Raw genomic sequence first — 25,980 nt, 5'->3', positions numbered from 1 at the left:
CCTAGAGGATCACTGAAGTAGAATATTCCCACAGACACCTGGGAAATCACTAACCCAAGACCATCCAAAATGGAGCATTGGCATCCAACATAGACTTGCTGTCAGGAGAAAGCATAAGCCAGGCAAAAAAAAAAGTGTAAGCTGGACGCCACCACACCAACACCTCACCCACTCCTTCCTATGACCGTCTTCTACCCCAAGCATTACAGAGCCTGCAGACATCATCATGTCAGTCTGCACTGCCAGATATAGATTCACCCTGACAGTGGAAGAGTCATCCTTGGGTGAGGGATGGCTAACGATGACGCATGTAGCAGGGAACTACAGGATCATATTGATGTGTGTTAAAGTAAATGAGTAAAATTCATTTGTATAAATCACAAAAACTGGGAATTATTTCAACTTATCTGCAACATACATTTTTACTAAACTGCATTTTGTAAAGACAGCTGATAATTACAATATAAACTGGCACATTTGTTTGGACAGACATGTTTAAAGGAATAGCAACTAACATGACATATCTAGTCTACAGCTTTTACAACTCAATTAATAAACCATACAGATGAAGTAGGAAAGTTACACAATAGCCAATGTTATTTTAAATTCTTTAAATCACTACTTCTAATTAGGTATTAGTTATCATACTCAAAAAGGAAATGGCTGGCTGCTTCCAACTTTGCTGTGCACTACAGCATTGTACAAGTTTAGCAAATAAATGCAGAAAGTGAGCAAGATGTTCTGAAGGATTTTATTTTGTATATCCATGCTAGAGGAATCTTAAATCTGACTACTGGATTATCCGGCAAGATCACAAGGTCCTGTTGCTTGGCTAAAATGATGTTATAAGGCATTCGATTAACTGAATAAAGTACTCCTTGTCCATGACCCTGATAAGAGGTTCCTCTATAAATGCATTTAGCATACTTATGTATTAATTTCAGAAAAAAAATCAAATGTTACTTTATCAATATGGGCATTTAAACAATGGCTCCATTTGAATCAATTTTCAACTTGAATGAATTAATATCCAATTAACATTGAATAACAGAACAATTTATGGCATTCAGCTGAATGAGCCAAGATTACCTTTGTAAAATATGTAATTAAAAGTAGGGCTATGTTACTACTTTTCTATAGCAAATTTCACAAATGTAGTTATTGCCTACCTTTGGTAGTCATTCCTTGTGTAGGAATCTTGCCACTAATTCACTTCTAAGCACCATGGATACATAAATATACATACTTTGGAATCCTTAAAGGGTTATTTGGATTTTTTTTTCATTTATAAGGTATACATGTACACTTAATAGTTGAAGTATTAAAAACTTATCTGGAACAACCTTTGGAAGAAAACTTGGTACTGCTACATACTTGCTTTAGCTTCTGGGCTTGCATATTGGAGTCGACAATCATATGTTTAATTTCCTTCTGACAATTAAAAAGTTGTTGGTCTTCAAATGTTGATTAAGACAACCCATCCTCACCACATGTTCTTGTGATATAATTTCCAGAGGGGGTCCATAAAAAAATGGTTCCTAGTGGGAATCCTGGGTCAATGTACATTTGAATTTCATGATGAAGCATTTTTAAAAGATGAGCAATTCTAGTGTGTCGCATGCATTGAATGATTATTTTATACATAAGCAAATGCACACATTTCATACATACTCCTAAGTGCAACAATGTACAAATCTGTTATTTTAAATGGTTGACTGTTGAGGGCTCGGAGCAGTATTTTCATTTCCATCCACTTCAACTACCGAATTTAAAATGGAAGTATCACTTTCATAATCATGAGCCAAAATGGTAGGGTTTGTTTGGCTTGAGAGAAGTTGTGATGGAAGTAGAAGCAATTACCAGTTATCCAGGAAATCAAATCCAGTCTTTAGAATAGAACTACTTGTATTAATCTGTAATGGGGAGAGAAAAGATGAGTTCAAGTTTCAAGAATTCTGACTCTACGTGGTTATCACTTCTTCACAGACAGAGCATTCATAAACATTTATTTGGACAACTAAACTAACTACTTTAGCTATTTTTAAAAATCATTATCAATAATTTAAGTAGAAGCAATTATCAGGTTCTTTACCATGGCCTTGTGTATTTATTCTACGGTCTGTCACTGAAATATTCTCGTTCCAAGGCTGGAGAAAACATGAGTCCTGCAGAACGTTCACCTCCATGTATAGAGTCATAGAATGTACAGCATGAAAACAGACCCTTCGGTCCAACCTGACCATGCTGACCAGCTATCCCAACCCAATCTAGTCCCACCTGTCAGCACCCAGCCCATATCCCTCAAACCCTTTCTATTCATATACCCATCCAAACGCCTCTTAAATGTTGCAGTTGTACTAGCCTCCACCACTTCCTCTGGCAGCTCATTCCATACACGTACCACCCTGTGAAAAAGTTGTCCCTTAGGTCTCTTTTATATCTTTCCCCTCTCACCCTAACCCTATGCCCTCTAGTTCTGGACTCTGCCTATTTACCCTATCCATGCCCCTCAATTTTATAAACTTCTATAAGGTTACCCCCTCAGCCTCCGACGCTCCAGGGAAAACAACCCCAGCCTGTTTAGCCTCTCCCTATAGCTCAAATCCTCCAACCCTGGCAACATCCTTGTAAAGCTTTTCTGAACCCTTTCAAGTTTCACAACATCCTTCAGATAGGGAGACGACCAGAATTGCACACAATATTCCAAAAGTGGCCTAACCAATGTCCTGTACAGCCACAACATGACCTTCCAACTCCTGTACTCAATACTCTGACCAATAAAGGAAAGCATACCAAACACCTCCTTCACTATCTTATCTACCCACGACTCCACTTTCAAAGGAGCTATGAACCTGTACTCCAAGGTCTCTTTGGTCAGCAATACTCTCTCGGACCTTACCATTAAGTGTATAAAGCCCTGCTAAGATTTGCTTTCCCAAAATGCAACACCTCCCATTTATCTGAATTAAACTCCACCTGCCACTTCTCAGCCCATTGGCCTATCTGGTCAAGATCCTGTTGTAAATTGGAGGTAACCCTCTTTGCTGTCCACTATACCTCCAATTTTGGTGTCATCTGCAAACTTACTAACTGTACCTTCTTATGCTTGCATCCAAATCATTTATGTAAATGACAAAAAGTAGAGGACCCAGCACCAATCCTTGTGGCACTCCACTGGTCACAAGCCCCTAGTCTGAAAAACAACCTTCCACCACCACCCTCTGTCTTCTACCTTTGAGCCAGTTCTGTATCCAAATGGCTAGTTCTCCCTGTATTCCATGAGATCTAACCTTGCTAATCAGTCTCCCATGGGGAACCTTGTCATTTACTGGAATGATTTTAAAATTATAATAAGTTGGAATGTTTTTATTGGACACTGCATTTTAACAAAAATAGATAATACATTTCTCAAGCTTTAGAGAACAGACTGTGTTCTCTTGCAGCTTAGGAAATCTGCAGAACAGCTCAACAAAGCAACAATTAGATATTTCTTTGCTTTTTACATCTGCCTATATAAATTTATAGTCAGTTGTCTGATTGTAAGTATTAAAAAGTGACCCCAATGAGTGAAGAATGCAAGATGCAGTCTCTAATCTATTATTCCTTAATTACAGTATTAATTAGAATTTAGTGTGGAAACTAATGGTCCATGCTTCAAATAGAGTCAGATGTACAACATGGAAACAGACCCTTCAGTCCAACCTGTCCACGCTGACCAGATATCCCAACCCAATCTAATGAAGCTCTTCGCACAGTTTGTAAATACAGCAAACCATTAGCACTGATAAGCAAAGACAGTTAAGAAAACAAAAAGCATATGTACAGAACAAAGTTTAAAAAAAAAACACTGCACATGCCTCAAGCACTTCCATGTCACCTATGAAGTCTGTTCAGTTACAGTCCCTTAGTTATGTTTTATAACCAGCATTGAAAAGGATAATTAGCTGACCATAAGAATGAGCGATTATAATCAACTTTTAACACTCTCTGGTCACTTCTCAGTGGAAATAAAGAATTGACGGTCAGCCAGGTAATGTCGAAATGGATTACCAAAAAGGTTGTCCAAAACAATGGATTTTCCACATCTTAGGGGGATATGGACCAAAACACAAGAAAGTGAGACAAACTTAGTTTGGGAAACTTAGTCAGCATGGGCGAGTTGGGCAAAAGGGTCTGTTTCCGTGCTCCATGATTCTATGACTGAGGGGAACAATAACTAGTCAGTTGCATAAAAATGGTTAGAGAATTTAAAGTTTGGGGCTATGGTGTGCCAAGATCCTGGGGAGATCAAATCAAGGATTTTGAATTCCTGGATTGTTTCAAGAAAAATAACTTAAAATGTTACTGAAAGACATTTTGTTGAAACCTTTTATCTTACACTCTGAACTTGTTTTCTCTTTTAAATTCATAGTATGATAGGAGTAATTGGTTGTAAATTGGACTCTTATTGGTAGAGGTCAGTTGCCATGGAGATTACACACATCAGTAACAACTGTCAGTTAACAGGCCAGTTGACTCAAAGGGCAAAGCATTGCCTGAGAAATGAACGAGAAAATGGCTATTGACTATTTAACTTTTGTGTTGGCAAAAAAAAAACAGGACCCTGTACTTCAATATATATGACATACCAAGTTCAATTGATAATTTTAAAGTGGTTGTCAGCAGACTGATTAGGCATTTTCCAGTCACCCTACCTCAGACATGTAACACATCTGGTACAAGTAGAAATTGATCCCTGGCCTCCTAGCAGGCGTCCCAGATAGGGACACAACTTCTGTGCCACCACAGGCTTCTTTAGCATAGTTTTTGTAGATATCAATCTGTTTGGCTAGATTATTACACATGTTTGAAGCTGTTGGGACTTGAACCCAGATCTCCTCATTCACAGACAGAAGGGCAAACAGTTCTTGTATACTTGCAATGGTCATTAGCTGATTCATTCACCACGGCAATGCATCTACTGGAGTCCACTTACCAACCAATCAGTATTTTCTTCTCAGTATAAACATCATTTACCTTGAGTTTAGTAGTTTCTGAATTGGCCTGATGACTGAAAGGCGAAAGCTGAACCAAAATGTACTGGAGAAATATTAGAAATTTTGCAGTTCTTTAGTACCAAAGAACGATTAAGAATTTTCCTGACTACATATTTAAGTGTTTGCTTTCATTTTTAACCTATTTGGCCACAAATTTTCAAAAACATCCTCTACAAGGAAGAAAAGTGACTCAAAACAGAATTCCCTTTTCTCTACATTTTTGATCAATATCATTTATTAACTACATTGCAACGGTATGTCATTTTCAGTCCCTTAAAATGTCACCAGTCAGTTTGATATTGTCCACAGAGTAACAAAGAAGCAGGAGGCCATTCAGCCCCTTCAGCCTACTCCACCATTCTAGATCATGGCTGATCATTCTCACTCAACATAATATTTCCATCTCCCTTGATGTCATCAGGAACCAGAAACTTATCAATCTCTTATCTTGAAATTCCTTACATGACTGAGCTTACAAAACCCTTGGGTGAAGAATTACAAGACTCAGTGCTCAATTAAAAAACCCTCCTCATGGCTTGCCTTTTACTCAGTCTGCACACAGATAAAGTTACTGTTGTGCCCAATAAAAATTCTCAGTAATTTATGTCATTGACAGTAAACCTTACCTGTGAGAACAATGGTGCATCAGACGCACAGGAGTCATCTCGCTCTTCATCTACAGATTCCTTTGAAACAGTCTTTTTATCTGGAGATTTCTCAGTATGGCCATGAGTGGAAATATCATCACATACACTGACTGAAGGCTGGTTTGTCCGTGGCCTATCCAAGTCAATAAACACTGATGAGACGTTGGTGTTGATTATTCGTTCCTGCTTCTTCACCCTAGGTTTCTCAGCTTTATTTTCATCTTTATCCTTAGATAATGATTCTTGTCTTAAGTAGGAAGCAAGTGGCTTTTCCCCTTTCTCCATTGACTTAATCTGACTTGGGGTTACATACTGATAATCAGACTGTTCGCCCTCCAGCCTGGATCTTTCATTACTCAGTTTCCAGAAGGAGGACGACTCTTCTTTTCTGACTTGTGTAAGACCATCTATGCTTGGTGTCTTTCCATTTTGCAATGGTTTGGTTGGCAGCCCTACTTGGGGTGTTTTAAGTTGGTGATTTCCTTGGGATGTCTTGACAGGTTGCCGTTGTTCACTTTGTATAGAAACTCCTTGTTCAGAAGCAGCAATGGAGGCAAAATTGAATTCCATCTGACTCTGAAATTGATAAATTATTTGCCCTTATGAAAAAGAGAAACATGAATTGAAGGCAAAATACTTCATCAGTTGAAAGTCAATAGGGAAATTTAAATTTGATGGAATTTTTTTTAAAAAAAATAAGATTTTTCCTAAGAGACTGCAAATAAGCGTTTGTGACCAATGATGGATTGGTCTTGTTAGGCATTCTGAGCCTTGTGTGATCTCAGGTTTTTGCTGTCAAGATTGACTGTACAATCAATCTGCAAAATAATAGTTCAAAAAAATCTTCCTAGAAAACATCAAATTTTCTTTAAAATGGAAAAGTACCTTTCTATAAATCTTACTAGTGAAAGCAGCATATTAACCATATTCTGTCATTAAAAATGGAATGTCTGGCAAACAGCAGTTTCTATGGAATAATATGAAGCCAAAACAAAACAACTGCAACAATTTTGAACTCAATCTCAAACAATTAAACATGGGAAGTCATAGAGCAGAAGTGTCCTCTATCTGACAGGTTTCTGAAGGAATGGTAACATTCCACAACTACTTCCATCTGGAAGGATAAGGGCAGCAGATATATAGGAAGACTGCCACCTGACAGTTCCTCTCCAAGCCACTCTCAATCCTGACTTGGAAATATATTGCTGTTCCTTCACTGTCACTGGATTAAAATCCTGGAATTCTCTCCCCAAATGTATTGTGGGTCAACTCACTTAGCAATAGGTCAAGAAGGCAGCTCAAACATCTTCTCAAAAGCCAACTAGGGATTAGCAATAAATGCTGGCCAGTCAGCAATGCTTTCATCCCACAAATGGATAATAAAGAAAAAATCCTTGGAAGTTAGAAGTAATGTGTAATTTAGAGGATCATGCAGTTGGAGGGGTTCCTGCATGCTTAGTACATTGCCTATGTGGTGGAGGTCATGGATTTTTGAAAGAAGTTATTGAAAGAAGTCAATTCTCCCATGCATCCTGCAGTCGGTACAATATGCAACAGTGGACAAAGAAGCGAATATTTAAGGTGGTGGATGGGGAGATAATCAAGCAGGCTGCTTTGTCCTGGATAATGCAGAGCTTGTGTTGTTAGCACTGCACTCAGGAGGACAATATTCCCCTCTTTGCTTGTGCCAAAGCAGGCACTAGAGAATTAAGAAATGATCTCTCGCCTCAGAATTCTGAGTCTTTGCTCTGCTCACATGGCCACAGTAAGTCGCTGGTCTAATTCAGTCACATTTTCCACCATCAAGTAAATGCCCTGTAGCTCTCAAGCAGCTTGGCTCAGGATGCAGCTCATTCTAGAGCCCAAGTCTTCAATACTAATGACAGGATGCTGACAGCACCCACAGCCTTTGCAGTATCCAATGCCTTCAGCTAATATCACATGGAGTGAATCAAATTGACAGAAGACGGACATCGGAGAAGCTGGGGACATCTGAAGGAGGTGGAGATGGTCTGACTTGGCGCTTCTGGCTTAAGAAGCATCCACTCTGATGAAGAGCAGTAAAGTCCTCAACCTCAGAACAAATTATCTTGCTGTTGTCAGTGCTTCCTCCAAGTGATGCTCAACGTGGAGCAGTACTGACAGTAGGAAGTTGGGGGGGGGGGGGGGGGGGGTGACAGGAAAGAGGGGAGAAAAGAGCAGAAGAGATTTGTGGGGGCAAACATTGAATACAAGCTAAGATTTTGTGCATAGTAATATATTTCATGACCGGTCTAGTGCTCAGCCCTTCCAATTTTAGCACTAAAATGTTGTTATGGAGGTCTTTGCAGAGTTGGATTTGCTGCTGTTATTTTCAATGCCTAAGTTGACAACTGATGGTCTGTTGTGGTTCTGTTCGCCGAGCTGGAAGTTTTTGTTGCAAACGTTTCGTCCCCTGGCTAGGCGACATCAGTGCTTGGGAGCCTCCTGCGAAGCGCTTCTTTGATGTTTCCTCCGGTGTTTATAGTGGTCTGTCCCTGCCGCTTCCGGTTGTCAGTTTCAGCTGTCCGCTGTAGTGGTTGGTATATTGGGTCCAGATCGATGTGTTTGTTGATGGAGTTTGTGGATGAGTGCCATGCTTCTAGGAATTCCCTGGCTGTTCTCTGTCTGGCTTGCCCTATGATAGTAGTGTTGTCCCAGTCGAATTCAAGTTGCTTGTTGTCTGCATGTGTGGCTACTAAGGATAGCTGGTTGTGTCGTTTCGTGGCTAGTTGATGTTCATGTATGCGGATTGTTAGCTGTCTTCCTGTTTGTCCTATATAGTGTTTTGTGCAATCCTTGCATGGTATTTTGTACACTACATTCGTCTTGCTCATGTTCAAGTCCTAAACTATGAAAGTAACCACCCCAACACACACAAACGAAGCTGCATCAGGACACTATTCAAAAGGGCCACAACACACTGCAGTACATCAGAACTGCAAAAAGAAGAGGAACACCTATACAAGGTATTCGCCAAAAACGGATACCCGCGCAACTTCATCAACAGATGCCCAAGAGAAAGACCACGGAACGAGGACATACCACAACCAAAAGGACTAGCCATACTACCATACATCAGGAGCATCTCGGAACTGACAGCCAGACTACTGCGACCCCTAGGACTCATAACGGCACACAAACCAAGACAGCTAACAATCCGCATACATGAACATCAACTAGCCACGAAACGACACGACCAGCTATCCTTAGTAGCCACACACGCAGACAACAAGCAACATGAATTCGACTGGGACAACACTACTCTGTCTGGCTTGCCCGATGATAGAACAGCCAGGGAATTCCTAGAGGCATGGCATTCATCCACAAACTCCATCAACAAACACATCGACCTGGACCCAATATACCAACCACTACAGCGGACAGCTGAAACTGACAACCGGAAGCGGCAGGGACAGACCACTATAAACACCGGAGGAAACATCAAAAGAAGCGCTTCGCAGGAGGCTCCCAAGCACTGATGATGTCGCCTAGCCAGGGGACGAAACGTTTGCAACAAAAACTTCCAGCTCGGCGAACAGAACCATAACAACGAGCATCCGAGCTACAAATCTTCGCACAAACTTTGAACTGATGGTCTGTCTGGTCATTTTTTAAATTATTTTTCTGCGCTGGTTTGGTGCAATCGTGTGGCTTCATGGGCAAGAAAGAATAAATCACATTACTGCAGGTCTGGGGTCATATGTAGAAACTGTAAATTTCCTTCCCTTAAAATAGCATTGGAGAATCAGATGCGTTATTATGATTAATTAATTACAGTCTCATGGTAACCATTAAGACTAAATTTACATCCCTGATTTTTACCAAGTTAAATTCTACTAGTTGCTATAACGGGCTTTTAGTCTGTTGTCACCAGGCCATTACTCTTGGTATCTGGAAACATTCGTGGACATATGGAACAGAAGCAAAAACAGGACATTAAGCCCCACAAGCTTGGTACGTGGATCTTCTGGCCGAGGTCAGGACACAACCACAAGATCCTTTAAATAAATTGTATTTAAATATATTGCCCAATTGAATACCCTAACCTTTAGTTTTTAAATCAACTTATTTTTTCTTTTACTGCTAAGTAATTAGATGAGCAACTGTCACTTGAGTTTGTATTTGCATCCAGGTGTAGCCATTGAACATAATTAACTACAATTTAAACATGAAATGGGGTGAATAAAGACTGTTGGTACAAACAATATCTGATGTGGTATAGGGAGTCCTTGTTTAATGATAACTGAGAATAAATGCTATCAAGATCTATTATAAACCTCCACTGAATCACTGGGAAATACAAAATCCAATCAGATATTAACACAGGTCCTGATCTGCACTCAGTTGGCTATCCTATGATTAATGCCAATAATAATGTCTCCAACATCTGGTAGAATTCCCAGTCCTGAATGCCATCCAGTCACCCTTGTTCCGTGTGTGCACAAATAACACGAAGTAAGTTCACGTTAGCCCTGGTGCAACTCAATGTGGCATCAAAAGTGATGGCCTCATCTTGAACAACCAACTTAAATATCATTTTTGCAATAAAAAATTTCCTTTATTTAGCATCTCTCATGATCATTAGATATCCCAAAGTGCTTTATATCCATTAAAATATTTTTTGGAAAGGAGAGATTTTTGTAATTTAGGAAATGCAGCAGCCAAGTTGTGCAAAGTAAACTCCCACAAAAAGTAATTCAATCAGATGATCCAGTTTTGTGATGTTGTTTGTGGTATAAATGGTGGCCAAAAAAAGAGAAAAATAGAAATAGCTTTGAGGATCCTTTACACCCAGTTTTTAGTCTCACCTTAAAGATGGCATGTTCAACACCCTGGCACTCCCTTGGTACTGGAGCATCAGCCTCGATTTTGATATTCACAGTCTGGAATAGGACTTAAATCCTACAGCCGTGTAACTCAAGAATGCCAACTGAGTGTTACCAACTGAGCCATAGTTGACAATGCAAAGAAAAGAGTTGAAAAGTGTGGTGCTGGAAAAACACAGCAGGCCAGGCAGCATCCGAGGAGCAGGAGAATCAACGTTTCAGGCATAAGCCCTTCTTCAGGAATGAGGCTGGTGTGCCAAGCGGGCTGAGATACAAGGTAGTGTGGGGAGGGGGCTGGGAATACGATAGGTGGAAGGAGGTGAGGGTGAGGGAGATAGGCTGGAGAAGGGGTGGGGGCGGAGAGGTCGGAAAGAAGATTGCAGGTCAAGAGCACGGTGCTGAATCAAGGGGTTGGGACTGAGATAAAGTGGGGGGAGGGGAAAATGAGGAAGCTGGAGAAATCTACATTGATTCTGTGTGGTTGGAGGGTTCCTAGGCAGAAGATAAGGCGCTCTTCCTCCAGGCGTCATGTGGCCAGGGTCTGGACATGGAGGTGGTCAAGGACCTGCATGTCCTTGACGGAGTGGGAGGGGGAGTTAAAGTGTTCAGCCACGGGACGGTTGGGTTGGTTTGTGCGGATGTCCCAGGAGGTGTTCCCTGAAACGTTCCGCAAGTAGGCGGCCTGTCTCCCCAATGCACATCGGGTGCAGCGGATACAGTAAATGATGTGTGTGGAGGTACTGGTGAATTTGCGATGGAAGGATCCATTGGGGCCTTGGAGGGAAGGTGGGGGGTGGGGGGGGGGAAGAAGAGGTGTGGGCGCAAGTTTTGCACTTCTTGTGGTTGCAAGGGAAGGTGCCAGGAATTCAATGAATACAAAGGATGGAGCCACTAAAGACATGCACATGCATTGCCAACGATACTTCCATTTAATGACAGAATTATTGATCAGCACCAGAAACCAATTTTCACATTAACAAATTAATACCAATGTTTAATTGTATATTTAAAAAAAAAACTTGATTTTTTTTTGAAACATGACAGTGAAAGGGACCTCAAAAGAAAAGGCTTGAGAACCCCAATCTATGTCATACAAAACAGGCATGCCAGGTAACTTGCTGTCACTGCATCACTTTGTCTGTAATAAAAAGGACAAAACATCATGGTTTGCCACAATATCAATTACACCTGTGCCCTTAAGATCAGAAACATTGTTATTAGTTGAATTAATTCATTTCTCAAATGTCATTTAGAAACCTCAAATGTGTGTTTTAATGTTATAATGGTTTAAGCACATTTCAGTTGCATTTATTTTTTGATGATAACTATAATTTGTATATCAAAATAAGGCACAAATAAAAGCTCAGGTTATTGAGGGCAAAACAGATGTATATTTAACACAATTTTATTTTATACATGCTATGCATGGAAACAAATGATCAATCTTTCCTATGATAATGGAAGATGGGATAGTTTACCTTAGTTTCCCAAGAGAACGGAGCGGAGTGCTCATCTTGCCATGTAATATCCTAAATAGAAAGTTACGAAATGATGTTTTTGTTACAAGATACATGGAAAAACACAATTAAATTTTGTTACATGCATAGTATCTTGCATGACCTCACTGCTGTGTGCTTTACAAATCAGTTAAGTGCTTTTAAAGCTTGGTCACTGCTATAATGTAGCAAGTAATTTCCACATAGCAAAGTCCAACAAACAGCGATGGGCAGCGACCAGATAATCAATGATCATCTTGAATAGTATTCTGTGGAAAAGGTTTCCTGCTCTTCTTTGGATAGTGTAACAAATCTTTACGACCCCGAGAACACATCAATTTATCCAATCATAAACCTTAAAGTGCAGCAATCCCTCCATGCTGCATTGAACTCCGTCTGGATTTTGCTCGGGTTTCTGAATTTAACTTAAGCCCCCAACAAGACTCGGGTAACTGTGCTATTCCTTGAACAACACAACACCATAAGGTCTCAAGTAAGCAGGAGATGCTTTAGCTGCTCATTAACTCTTTTTTAGTCTTCACTTTCTTTTCCTTCATGTTTTTTGTAACTGTTCATTTTACTATGTAGAATGGACCAGAACCAACGTATTAAACTTTATTTCAAAAATAAAGTTTAAAGTGTTTCCTGGAAACACTACCATAGCTGACCAAGTCAAAGTCCTACTAGGTTTTGATATCACTTACAGTCTCTGAACGTCAAAGAACGTAGCCTGCATACAAAATCCACCTGAATTCAAGTAGAGTTTGATTCCAGTCGTTAGATTTCAAGAGGAGACACGATTGGCCTCAGTTCATAACTTATCTTTATACTAAAAATGGTTTACAAAGTAACTTTATTTAAAGGGGAAAAAAAAAATCATGATGTAGTGATTGGAATGAGGTCAGCCAGGTGGATCTCTTTGGATGGGTTTCCTGATTGGACCAGATTAACGGCCCCAATCAGGGAGCCCTGTCTGACAAGCTAAAAACTAGAGTGTAAGCACTACCGCAGTTAGGCAGTAGTGTGGGGGTTAATATAACCAGGAGATTCACAGAAAATAAATAAATAAATAAACCGGGGATTAAAAAAAATAAAAACTAGAGTGAAAATAAGCATTACCACAGTTAGATAGTGTGGGGGTAAAATAAATAGAACAAAAAAAAAGAAAAAAAAACTGGACTGTGTCAGGGCGGACTGAGAACTGAAAGGGGCATGGGGTGGACTAAGAGCCAGAAGGGGCATAGAGGCGGACTGCCTTAAAATGGCCGGAAGATGGGAGGGATGGGGGAGCTTGCTGGGTTTCTGGGGGTCTGTATTGTATGCACTTTTTTTTATGTAGTTGGACTGTCTTATGTACAAATGTCATTGTTACGGTTTTATAAATGATTGAAACTGGGATTGGAGGTTCCTCATTTGTTGAACGGTAGGGTTTGGGGCCTAGCTTTACCAATCCTCTCCCTTGTAAAATTGCTGTTTCTCTGTATACAGCTGTTAATGTTAATTGTTTTGTAAACTGTGTATTGTTTGACAAAATAAAAAAATGTGTCAGAGGTTCTGTTCACTCCAGGTGCTGGCTCTATGATGGCTGGGTCAGTGTCATGTACTATGCACATGTAAATCAAAGAGTGATTTGGTGACAGGATGCTGGCCTTTTGTGGAGTTACTTCAAATAGGAACACAGTGTAGAGCATTCAGCCCCTCGAGTCTCTTCCACCAGTGACATAATTGCTGAATCCAGCCATAATGCGGTGATTAATCACCTCTTCACTCCCCACAACCTGCCAATCTACAGGGCACAAGTCAGTGATGGAATATTCCCCACCTGTCTAGGTGGGTGTAGTTCCAATGACACTCAAGAAGCTGGACACCAATAAGGGTAAAGCAGCCAACTTGACTAGTACCACATCCAAAAGCATCCATTCCCTCTGCCTCCAAAATGTTCCATAGTAGCACTGTGTACTACTTGCAAGTTGCACTGCAGAAATACATCAAAGCACCTTCCAAACCCACAACCACTTCCAACTAGAAGGACAACTATAGCACCACCTGCAAGTTTCCCCTCGCCGCCACTCACCGCCCTGATTTAGAAATATATCGCTATTCCTTCACAGTCACTGGGTCAAAAGTCTGGCATTTCCTCCGAGGGCATTGGGGATAAACCTACAATACGTGGACTATAGCAGTTCATGGCAGTTAGTTTTGCTAATTGCATGATAAGGTCCAACAGTGCTTCAAAAAAAATATCATTCCTCCTTATAAGAAAGCATTACTAAGTGGGTGTTGAAACACTGAAGTTTTTTTAAATACTTTGATTATTTCATATTTAGTGCAAGTAATCTGTATATTTTTACTTTCATAATAATAAATAAATTTGGCCAATGTGCAATCTCAAAATGTTCAACAAACTACTTAGGGAGTGCTCAGTAAATATTATATTCATCCCATCAGTGAAATAGCTTTGCACTTCAAGGATATAGTGTGCCTCATGACTATTCTACTGGTAGATACTGAAACATTAAAACAATATTAAAAAAAAAACTGGGATCTGGAACAGGATTTAAGACAAAAAGCAAAAATTAATAAAAAAAAAAGTCAAGCACCAATTTCATGTCAGAGAACAAGGCAGGTAGCAGTCATAAAGCAATTTAGAGTCATAGACATATCCAGCATGGAAACAGATCCTTCGGTCCAACCCGTCCATGCCGACCAGATATCCCAACCCAATCTAGTCCCAGCTGCCAGCACCCGGCCCATATCCCTCCAAACCCTTCCTATTCCTATATCCATCCAAATGCCTCTTAAATGTTGCAGTTGTACCAGCCTCCACCTCATCTTCTGGCAGCTCATTCCATACACATACCACCCTCTGCGTGAAAACGTTGCTCCTTAGGTCTCTTTTATATCTTTCCCCTCTTACCCTGAAACTATGCCCTCTAGTTCTGGACTCCCCGATCACAGGGAAAAGACTTTGCCTATTTATCCTCATAATTTAATCAACCTCTATAAGGTCACCCCTCAGCCTCCAATGCTCCAGGGAAAATAGACCCAGCCTGTTCAGCCTCTCCCTATAGCTCAAATCCTCTAACCCTGGCAACATCCTTGTAAATCTTTTCTGAACCCTTTCAACTTTCACAACATCTTTCCAATAGGAAGGAGACCACAACTGCATGCAATATTCCAACAGTGGCCTAACCAATATCCTGTACAGCCACAACATGACCTCCCAACTCCTGTACTCAGACCAATAAAGGAAAGCATACCAAATGCCTTATGACAACCGTTTAACCATAATAATAATTGATATCATTTTCAAACGAACACCACACTCAAAGAGTTCTTGTGGTGTAGTAAGAATGTCCACATCGCTGAGCCAGGAGGTTCAAGTCTCATCTGCTCAAGACTGTGTAACAACATCTCTGAATAGGGTTGTTCAGAAAATATCTTAACAGCAGCAAACTTACAGTGTATGCAAAACAATTAAAGCTTACCTCATTACAGATAAAAATATTAGTCCCCAATACAAAATTATTATGTTAAATAGTCATTGCTGAGTGGTGAATATTGTGCAAACATCGCTGCTTTCGACTTAATGATGGATGGAAGTCACTGATAAAGTAACTGAAGATGGTTGGGCCTAGGATACTAGCCTTTGACCTGCTCTTGTAGCCATAATACTTACAGTCAAAAGTGTGGCGCTGGAAAAGCACAGCAGGTCAGGCAGCAACCGAGGAGCAGGAGAGTCAATGTTCAGGCATAAGCCCTTCATCAGTAATGGGGTCGTGCAGGACAGGGGATTGGCAGAGAGATAAATAAGATGGGGGGGGGGTGGGGGGTGAGGATGGGGAAAGGTAGCTGGGAAGGCAATAGGTAGATGCAGGTGGGGGGGTGATAGTGAAAAGTCAGAGAGTGGAAAGATAGGTGGGAGGAAATATAGACAGACAGGACAGTTCAAGAGGGTGGTGCAAGTTGAAGGGTTGGATCTGGGATGAGGTAGGAGGAGGGGAGATAAGGAAACTGGTGAAGTTGATGTTGCTGCCATGTCCCAAGGCAGAAGATGAGGCATTCTTTCTCCAGATTTGGGGTGGCTTGGATTTGGCAGTGGTGGTGGCCAAGGACTTGCATGTCTTTGGTGGCGGGAAAGGGAGTTGAAGTGGTCGACCACACAGCGGTGGGGTTGTTTGATGTGTGTGCTAGAGATGTTCCCTGAAATGTTCCGCAAGTTGGCATTCTCTCTCCTCAACATAAAGGATACCACTTCGAGAGCACTGACACAGTACAAAAGAACAAAGAAAATTACAGCACAGGAACAGGCCCTTTGGCCCTTCAAGTCTGTGCCGATCCAGATCCTCCATCTAAACATGTCGCCTATTTTCTAAGGATCTGTATCCCTTTGTTCCCTGCCCATTCATGTATCTGTCTAGATACATCTTAAATGACGCTATCGTGCCCACCTCTAATGGCAACATGTTCCATGCACCCACCGCCCTCTGCGTAAAGAACTTTCCACATGTATCTCCCCTAAACTTTTCCCCTCTCACTTTGAACTAATGACCCCTAGTAACTGAGCCCCCCATTCTGGGAAAAAGACAGGGTGAATAGCAAGAAGCTGTCTCTCATGATTTTGTAGACCTCAATCATGTTTCCCCCCCCCCCCCTCAACTTCAGTCTTTCTAATGAAAATAATCCTAATATACTCAACCTCTCTTCATAGCTAGCGCCCTCCATTCCAGGCAATATCCTAGTGAACCTCCAATGCAACCTCTCCAAAGGAGCCACATCCTTTTGGTAATTTGGCAACCAGAACTGTACACAGTATTCCAAATGTGGCCGAACCAAAGTCCTGTACAACTGTAACATGACCTGTCAACTTTTGTACTCAATACCCCATCTGATGAAGGAAAGCATGTTGTATGCCTCCTTAACCACTCTATTGACCTGCATTGCCACCTTCAGGGAACAATGAACCCAAACACCCAGATCTCTCTGCACATCAATTTTCCCCAGACCTTTTCATTTACTGTACAGTTCATCCTTGAATTGCATCTTCCAAAATACATCACCTTGTATTTGCCCGTATTGAACGCTATCTGCTATTTCTCTGCCCAACTCCAATCTATATTCTGCTGTATTCTCTGACAGTCCCCTTCACTATCTGCAACTCCACCAATTCTAGTGTCATCTGCAAACTTACTAATCAGACCATCTATACCTTCCTCCAGATCATTTATATAAAATCGCAAACAACAGTGGTTCCAGCACAGATCCCTGTGGAATACCACTTGGGTCACAGGTCTCCATTTTGAGAAACTCCCTTCCACTACTAATCACTGCTTCCTGTTGCCCAGCCAGTTCTCTATCTATTTAGCTAGTGCACCCTGCGTCCCATGCAACTTCACCTTCTCCATCAGCCTACTATGGGGAACCTTATCAAATGCCTTACTGAAGTCCACGTATGACATCTACAGCCTTCCTTCAAACAACTTTGTCACGTCCTCAAAGAAGTCTGGCAAGACATGACCCACCCTGCAAAAAAGCATGTTGCCTATCACTGACAAGCCCATTTTCTTCCAAATGGGAATAGATCCTATCCCTCAGTTTCTTCTCCAGCAGCTTCCCTACCACTGTCATAGGGTTCACAGGTTCTATAATTACCTCTGTTAGCCTTCTTAAACAAGGGGACAACATTAGCAATTTTCCAGTCTCTGGGACCTTGCCAGACTTCAAGAATGCTGTAAAAGTATCTGTTAAGGCCCCAGCTCTTTCCTCTCTCACTTCCCTTAGTAACCTGGGATAGATCCCATCCAGACCTGGGGACCTGTCCATCTTAATGCCTTTTAGAATACCCAACACTTTCTCCTTATACTGACTTGACCTAGAGTAGAGTAATCAAACATCTATCCCGAACCTCAACATCTGTCTGCTGGATGTGAAAAGATCCTTTGGGGTCTTGGACGGAGGTGGGGGTGGCTTACACTTCTTGCGGTGGCAAGGGAAGATACCAAGAGTGGAGGGTGGGTTGATGGGAGACGTGGAACAAATGAAGGAGTCATGGAGGGAGTGGTCTCTGCAGAACATAGATAAAGGTAGAGTGGGAAATATATTTTTGGTGGAAATGGCAGAGGATAATGCGCTGTATCCAGAGATTTGTAGGGTGGAAGGTGAGGACCGCGGGGGGTGGGGGGGTTCTAACCTTGTTGCAGTTGGAGGGTTGGAATTCAAGGGTGAAGGTGCGGGAAGTGGAGGAGATGTACTCAAGGGCATTGTTGATCATCTGGGATGGCAAATTGCTGTCCTTGGATGTCCTGGAGTGGAATTATTCCTCCTGGAAGCAAATAAGGTGAATGCAGAGAAATTGGAAGTAAGGGATTGTGTTTTTACAGGAGGTAGGGGTGGAAGGTGGTGTAATGCAGGTAGTTGTGGATCTCAGTGGGTTTGAAATAGATGTCTGTGTTGAGTCGGCCACTGGAGAAGTCCAGGCACGGGAGGGAGGTGTCCGAGATGGACTAAGTGAACTTGAACTGAAAATGTGTTGCTGGAAAATTGCAGCAACTTTTCCAGCAACACATTTTCAGCTCTGATCTCCAGCATCTGCAGTCCTCACTTTCTCCTCTTAAGTGAACTTGAAGTCAGAGTAGAAAGTATTTTTGAAGTTGATGAACTGTTCAAGCTCCTCTTAGGAGCACAAGGTGGTGCCGATACAGTCATCAATGTAGCAGAGGAAATAAAAGGTGGGGGATGGCGCAGGGCAACTGTGGAAGATGGACTGTTCCATGTATCCTAAGAGGAAGGCACAGCTGGGGCCCATGGCTACCCCTTGGTAGGAAGAGGATTCGAAGGAGAAGTTGTTGTTGAGGGTGAGGACCAATTTCGCCAATCGAATGAGTGTGTCGGTGGAAGGGTTCTGGTTCCTCTACCTTGGCGGAAGAGGAAGAAATGGAGGGCTTTGCCATGGTGGATGGACATACAAAGATTGGATGTCCATGAAGAAGTAGTAGTGTTGGGGGCCAGGGAAACAAAAGTCATGGAGGAGGTGGAAGGTGTCGGTGGTGTCCTAATGTATATGGGGAGTTCCTGAACCAAGGGGGACAAGACAGTCTCAAGATATGAGGAGGTAGGTTTAATGGGGCAGGAGCAGGCAGAGACGATTGATCGAAAAGGGCAGTCAGGTTTGTTGATTTTTGGTAAGAGGTAGAACTGGACAGCCCGGGGTTCTGGGTCTATGAGGTTAAGGGCTGTGGATGGGTCTGTCCAAGGCCCCATAGGATCTTTCATATCCACCAGCGATCTTCCTGCACATCCAAACACCTCACCTACTGTGTCCGTTGCTCTTCTCTATTCTGGGGAAGACAGGATGCCAACTCGCAGAATGTTTCAGGAAACATCTGACGCACACAACAAACGACCCCACCGCCCTGTAGTCGACCACTTCAACACCCCCTCCCACTCGGCCATGGACATGCAAGCTCTGGCCTCGTCCACCACCAAATCCAAGCCACCCAAAGAATGGAGGAAGAATGCCTCATCTTCAACTTTGGGACCCTTCAATCATACGGCATCAACACTGACTTTACGAGTTTGCATATCTTCCCTTCCTCCACCTCATCTCAGATCCAACCCACCTCTTGAACGGTCCTACCTGTCCACCATCCTTCCCACCTATCCACTCCACCCTTCCCTCCGACCTATCACCCCTACCTACATTTACCTATCACCTTCCCAGCTACCTTCCTCCCCCACACTCCTGATGAAGGACTTATGCCTAAAACGTCAACTCTCCTGTCTGACAGGTTGTGCTTTTCCAGCACTACACTTTTCAACTCTGATCTCCAGTTCTTTCGCCTAACCTCAACACTTATTGTCCAATAAGTGTAGTCTAGTTTAATTTCTGGTCAATGGTAACTCCCAAGATGTTGATGGTGTTAGATTCTGATTTGTTGATTCTGACAATGATAATGCCATTGAATATCAAGGGGTGATATAGTCAGATTCTGTCTTGTTGAAGATATTTATTGATGTTCAGCACCATTGTTCAGACACCAAACAGTCCATGTCCAAATGCAACAAGACTTAGACAATACTCTGGTGTATGACAACTGGCAAGAGTGCCATACAAGAGTGACAGTTGGAATAATTGGTTCTAATTTCAGATTTGTTTTAAAATTCCAATTCCACCACCTGTAGTGGCAGGATTCAAACAGGATCCCAAAGCCTTACCTGGGTCCAAACTATGCAGCATTCAAGGAGGAAGCTCACTACTACTTTCTCAAAAGATAATTTGTAATCGTAATAAATGCTGGCTGAGGCCATTGATATCCACATCTGGGTAAGAGTAAGTTTTAAAAGCTATTCCCCAATGAATAAAAGCACTACCCAATGCAGTACTAAAACAGACTGAAAAAGGTACTAAACTCAATTGCTGCTCTGTACTTATTGTGATAGTTATGGGTGTTACAAATAACATCAAAAATACATGAGTTGGGAATAACAATGTGGGCTTTGTTATCCTAAGCTGATAGCATGCAAAAGTGAGGTCTAGCGGTACCAGCTGTAACCCTTCCTAGCTGCACTCACTAATTTAAACTTGTTTTTTTCCCCAAAAGAACCCCTCCGTTCTCCTTAACCTTTTGTAAAATCAAGTACCTTATTTGAAATAACTGCACACAGAGGATGGTATCCCGTCACCAAGTCACCCTTTAATTACCTATGCACAGTACACTGGCTGTTACCAGCCAATTCCGAGTCAGTCCCCTGACTGAGGAAATTTTGAATCTCCTATTGAATTTTTTTTAGAAAGTCTTTATTCAATTTCCACCACCAGGAAGAAAGAAAACACCCAAGTGGCCAGTGACAATTTTTGGAAAATGGGGATGCCTGGAGGTCAGGAGAGTCTTTAAGCCCTAGTTTCATTCTGTTTATTCTGCTTTGCATCAACATGGGCTGAATACAGTTCTCCATATGAGATTCGTTTAGATGAGATTAGATTCCCTAATGTATGGAAACAGGCACTTTGGCTCAACCAGTCCCAACCAATCCTCCAAAGAGTAACCCACCCAGACCCATTTCCCTCTGACTAAATTGAGCTCACACTATGGGCAATTTAGATTGGCCAATTCATCTGTCCTGCGGGAGGAAACCGGTGCACGCGGAAGAAACTCACACAGACACGGGGAGAATGTACAAACTCCACCCAGTCACCCGAGGCTGGAATAGAACCTGGGACACTGGTGCTGTGAGGCAGCAGTACTTACCACCGAGCCACCGTGGCGCCACTTTAGCTTGAAATTTTCTTTTAACTTGACCATTACTGCTTAGCTTTGTAGATTTTAGGGATTTTGTAGATTTATAGAGTTCTACAAATTGTAAACTTATACACAGCAGAAAGTATTCATAATTCAGTCCAGTTAACCGGATTAAATAATTTTTCATCCCAAAATTTGCCTCCCTAAATTTAAAATCTTGGTTTATGACGTGTACATTTTCAACTGAAACCTAATGTCAAATTCAGTTATGTTACAAAAACATTTTGCAAGATGTTTCTTCATTGTAAGACTGCGAAGTTTTTTTGTTATTCTTAATTAAATGCAGAATAGCCTGTTCCCTTATTGATTTTAAAACTTATTTAGAAATCTACTCTGACTACATTCTAAGAATACAATCACTTTACAGCTTCAACTGGGCAAACATAACTCTTCATAACGAGATTATTTTGGCTCCTGCCTCCATGATCTCTACAGGGAGAAAGTGAGGACTGCAGGTGCTGGAGATCAGAGCTGAAAACATGTTGCTGGAAAAGCGCAGCAGGTCAGGCAGCATCCAAGGAACAGGAGAATCGACGTTTCAGGCATAAGCCCTTCTTCCTGAAGAAGGGCTTATGTCCGAAACGTCGATTCTCCCATCCATGATCTCTACGTTTACACCATTCCACCTCCACTATAAGCAATTTATGCCGGAGCACTGCATCCTTTGCATATCCTGGTCTCTGCCAGCAACATTTCCACCACCAGATCACCTTTAGTGAAATTCATGTTTCTCAATTGTTTTTTGTAATCAATATTAAAATCACAGAAAAGGTTATAGCAATAGGAGACCATTCAATTCTACTTCTCTGTGCCAGCTCTCTATAAGAGCAACTTTCCTAGCCTCATACTCCGCTTTGCTCCCAACCACCACCTTAGTTATGCAGATATTTTTCTATTCCAGCCTCTCCTTTTCAAATCCTTGCGAGAAGAATTTCAAACTTGGAATACTTGGATCATTGTATTTCATCCAATCAAGTTACAATATGTTCTTCAAATTGAATTTGTGGGCGGCACGGTGGCACAGTGGTTAGCACTGCTGCCTCACAGCGCCTGAGACCCGGGTTCAATTCCCGCCTCAGGCGACTGACTGTGTGGAGTTTGCACGTTCTCCCCGTGTCTGCGTGGGTTTCCTCCGGGTGCTCCGGTTTCCTCCCACAGTCCGAAAGATGTGCAGGGTCAGGTGAATTGGCCATGCTAAATTGCCCGTAGTGTTAGGTAAGGGGTAAATGTAGGGGTATGGGTGGGTTTCGCTTCGGCGGGTCGGTGTGGACTTGTTGGGCCGAAGGGCCTGTTTCTACACTGTAATGTAATCTAATCTAACTCTTGTTTTTTTTCCCCCCTCTTGCATGCTTCATGTATTTGTGCACAGATTATTTCAATCTCTCTCCCCACATGTCCTACTAATCTATTTTATACTAAATTTCTTTTGACAGAGTGACTTTTTGCTTCCATCTAACTAACTAGTTTAAAATTATACCACACTATTTACCCTTTCCACAAGCAATGGCACATTTGAAGTTCAGGCAAAACTTTTTGTACGCACAGCTACCACTGGCACAAAAACATGGTCGCATTGTTCAAGAAATTTGATACTCTTCCTTCTACATTATCCTTCCAGTCACATGCTAACAACTTTTCCTGACAGTTCCTCTCAGAAGGTTGTGCGTCTTTGGAACTCTCTTCCTCACAGCACCGAAGGCAGGATTAGTGAATACATTCAAATGAGAAGTAGACATTTTTTGACTAACAATGGAGTCAAAAGGGGATTGATGGTAGGCAGGAATACATCATTGAAAACACAACAGAGTCAGCCATAATGTTCTCATGCAGCTAAGGGCCAAATGACCTCCTCTTGCTTGTAATTCATCTGTTCAGCTGTCACTTCATGAGATCTTGCTGATCTACGACCTAACCCCATATCCCTTCATCCCTTGAAATAAGAGAAGTATACCAATCTCACACTTAACATTTACAACTGATCTAACATCAATTGGATCTGCAAAATCAAAAGAGCTCCAAACGTCCACTATGCTTGGTGAAATGCTTTTATGAATTTCACTCTAATCCCTGGCCACCATGTCTATTGTTAGAAACAAAAAAAAACTGGATGATGGAATCCAAAGTAAACAAACTGGAGGCAAAGAAGTCAACATTCCGGGTATAACCTTTCTTTGGGACTGGATGTGGGAGCTACAAGGATGGGATAGCAGCAGCGAAGGTGAAGTAGTGATAGGTGAACACAAGAAGTGGATATGACCTAGTTGGTTGTTGGGAGGGATGAATCCAATTGGTAGCTGGAAGAAAGGGTTGGCAGGTGGAATGGAAGGGAGGAGGTGGGGCTGGAAGAAGTGCCAGGGGATGGGTGGGAAAGTTATTTGAAATTCGCTAACTCAATGTTAAAGTCCTCTGGGCTGTAGGCTGCCCAGGCAGAAGACAAGGTGTTGTTCATCCATTTTGCGGTCTAATTTATTGCGGCAATGGAGGAGGCCAAGGATGGAAATGTCGGAGAGGGAGTGGGAGGGGAAATTGAAATGGGTGGTGACCAGGATTTTTGCTGGGCCTGAGACAGCCAACCTAAACGAGCACCTAGTCTACATTGAGTCTCACCAATATAGAGGTCACCACACTGGGGAGCACCGGATGTAGTAGACTAGATTGGAGGAGAGGCAGGTGAACCTCTGTCTCACCTGGAAGGACTGTTTGGGGCCCAGGACGGAGGGAAGGAAAGTGGTGTACAGGTAGGTGTTGCATCTTTTTCACTCAAAGAGTTGGAGGGGTTGGAGGAGAGTGTGGCACAAACCAGGAGTGGCAAAGAGGACAGTCCTTGCACAAAGGCGGAGGGGGCAGGGATGGGAAGATGTTCTTGGTGGTGGGGTATAATTGGAGTTGGCAAAAGTGTTTGAGGATGATACACTGTATGCAGAGACTGGTGGAGTAGAAAGCGAGGTCAAGCGGTCCTTGCCTTTACTGCATTTGAAAGGGATGTTTAGATCAGTGGAGCGGGGAATGGAGGAGGTGCGGTGGAGAGCAGGCTAGATGACAAAGGGGGTGGAAAAAAAATGTCATTTGATGTAAAAGAACATCTGGCATGTTTGGGAGTGAAATGTCTCTTTGCCAGAGCAGATGCAACTGAACAGAGGAATTGGGAAAACAGGATGGTGTTTTTGCTGGATACAGGATGGGCAGAGGTGTCATCTAGGAAGGTATGAGGGTCTGTGAGTTTAAGTAAATGTTGGTCTGTAAACTGTCACCAGAGGTGGAAACAGAAAGGTCAAAAAAAGGAAGAGAGGTGTCTGAGTTAGACCAAGTGAATTTGAGGGCAGTGTGGAAGTTGTTACCAAATTCAATGAACTGCGGCAGTTCAGCCTGGATGCAGGACAGTGCCAATGCAGTCATCAATAAAATGGTGGAAGAGTTGGGGAACAGTACCAGTGTATGTACTGAAGAGGGATTGTTCAACATAACTGACAAAGAAGCTGGTGTAGCTAGGGCCCATGCGAATGCCTATGGCCACCCCCTGGATTTGTAGAAAGTGGGAAGAACTGAAAGAAAAGTTAGTGAGGGAGAGGACTAATTCGGCAAGGCAGAGGAGGATATTGGTGGGGGCTGAATGGGATTGGAGAGGGAAAAAAAACTGATGGCCTGCAGGCTGTTATTGTGGGATATGGACGTTTGTAAGGACCGCACATCCATAGTGAAGATGAAGCGCTGGGGCCCAGGGAACTGAAAGATTCCGAAGAAGTGTCTTCTTCTGCCTGAAACGCTAACTGTTTGGCACTCCATAAATGTTGCGTGCGATTGTAAATCCTTGAGCATTCTGCATCCTTTTTTCTTAATTTTACCGTAATTGAAGAAGTTTGCAAAACAAATAAATTTTAAAATGCCAGTTCGTTTCAAGAATGACTAAATATTAGTCATTTCTTACACATCGTGCCTCCCAGTATAAGGGCCTTCTTATAAGAAGAATTTCAGGCATGCAAAACTTGCAAGGAAAAGAGCCAGAGATTCAATTGCAACAGATCCAGGATGCATTCCTTACATACTGCGGACGGACAGAGCATTAACCCCCAAGTAGACACTTACAATGTTAAAATTGAGGCGCTTTGGAGATCATAGTTTTAAAAGGCGTGGTCAGCTTCACACTTGATCTCGTTTCCTTTGCTCATAAAAATGATGTGCTTTTTTACCACGACTAAAAAAATTACAGGAAAAAAGTAGTAGTACCCACCCCACCCCACCCAACCACAGGCTAAGAGACGCCAAGCATCCGTCCCTCACCTCCTCTCCAAAATGCACAACCTTCTGGCCGGTTTGGAGCTGCAGCCTGGGATAGCAGACCGTCTCCTCTCTCTGGCTGCGGTGCAAATTGTACCGGCTGCGGATCTGGGGATCCACCATCCAGTTGTCGATGATCTCCTCCTGCTCTCTGGGCTCCAACCTGTCCCAACGCGGCCCGTACTTCTCGCGGATTTTCTGCCTCTCCAGCATGATTCGTCGGGCCATGGGGCTGATAGAGGAGAAGTATTCGAACTTCTTCTGCTCAAGACCAGTGACGGTGGCGTTAACGGTGCCACCGGCGACAATCGGCTCACCCATCTCACAGCTCATTACCATCGCCGCCGACGCCATGGATGCGAATGCAAGCGACAGGACTC

The 25,980-nt window shown here is 42.4% G+C and overlaps 1 protein-coding gene across 1 annotated transcript; it reads right to left on the bottom strand.

Annotated features, from left to right (window-relative positions):
* Window positions 1-393: 393 nt before the first annotated feature.
* On the bottom strand, window positions 394-25,980 carry cunh1orf198 (chromosome unknown C1orf198 homolog). The gene is made up of 4 exons (XM_043695415.2): window positions 25,604-25,980; window positions 12,009-12,059; window positions 5,663-6,259; window positions 394-1,913 (listed from the first exon to the last, which is right to left on the bottom strand). Exons 1-4 carry the CDS (start codon window positions 25,952-25,954, stop codon window positions 1,857-1,859), a joined length of 1,056 nt encoding a protein of 351 aa, XP_043551350.1. The 5' UTR covers window positions 25,955-25,980; the 3' UTR covers window positions 394-1,856.

The sequence above is a fragment of the Chiloscyllium plagiosum genome, unplaced genomic scaffold, assembly GCF_037043375.1.
Source record: "Chiloscyllium plagiosum isolate Xiang-an unplaced genomic scaffold, Cpla_swu_hap1 HiC_scaffold_10, whole genome shotgun sequence".
NCBI lineage: Eukaryota > Metazoa > Chordata > Chondrichthyes > Orectolobiformes > Hemiscylliidae > Chiloscyllium > Chiloscyllium plagiosum.
This window is presented reverse-complemented; position numbering and strand designations above follow the sequence as displayed.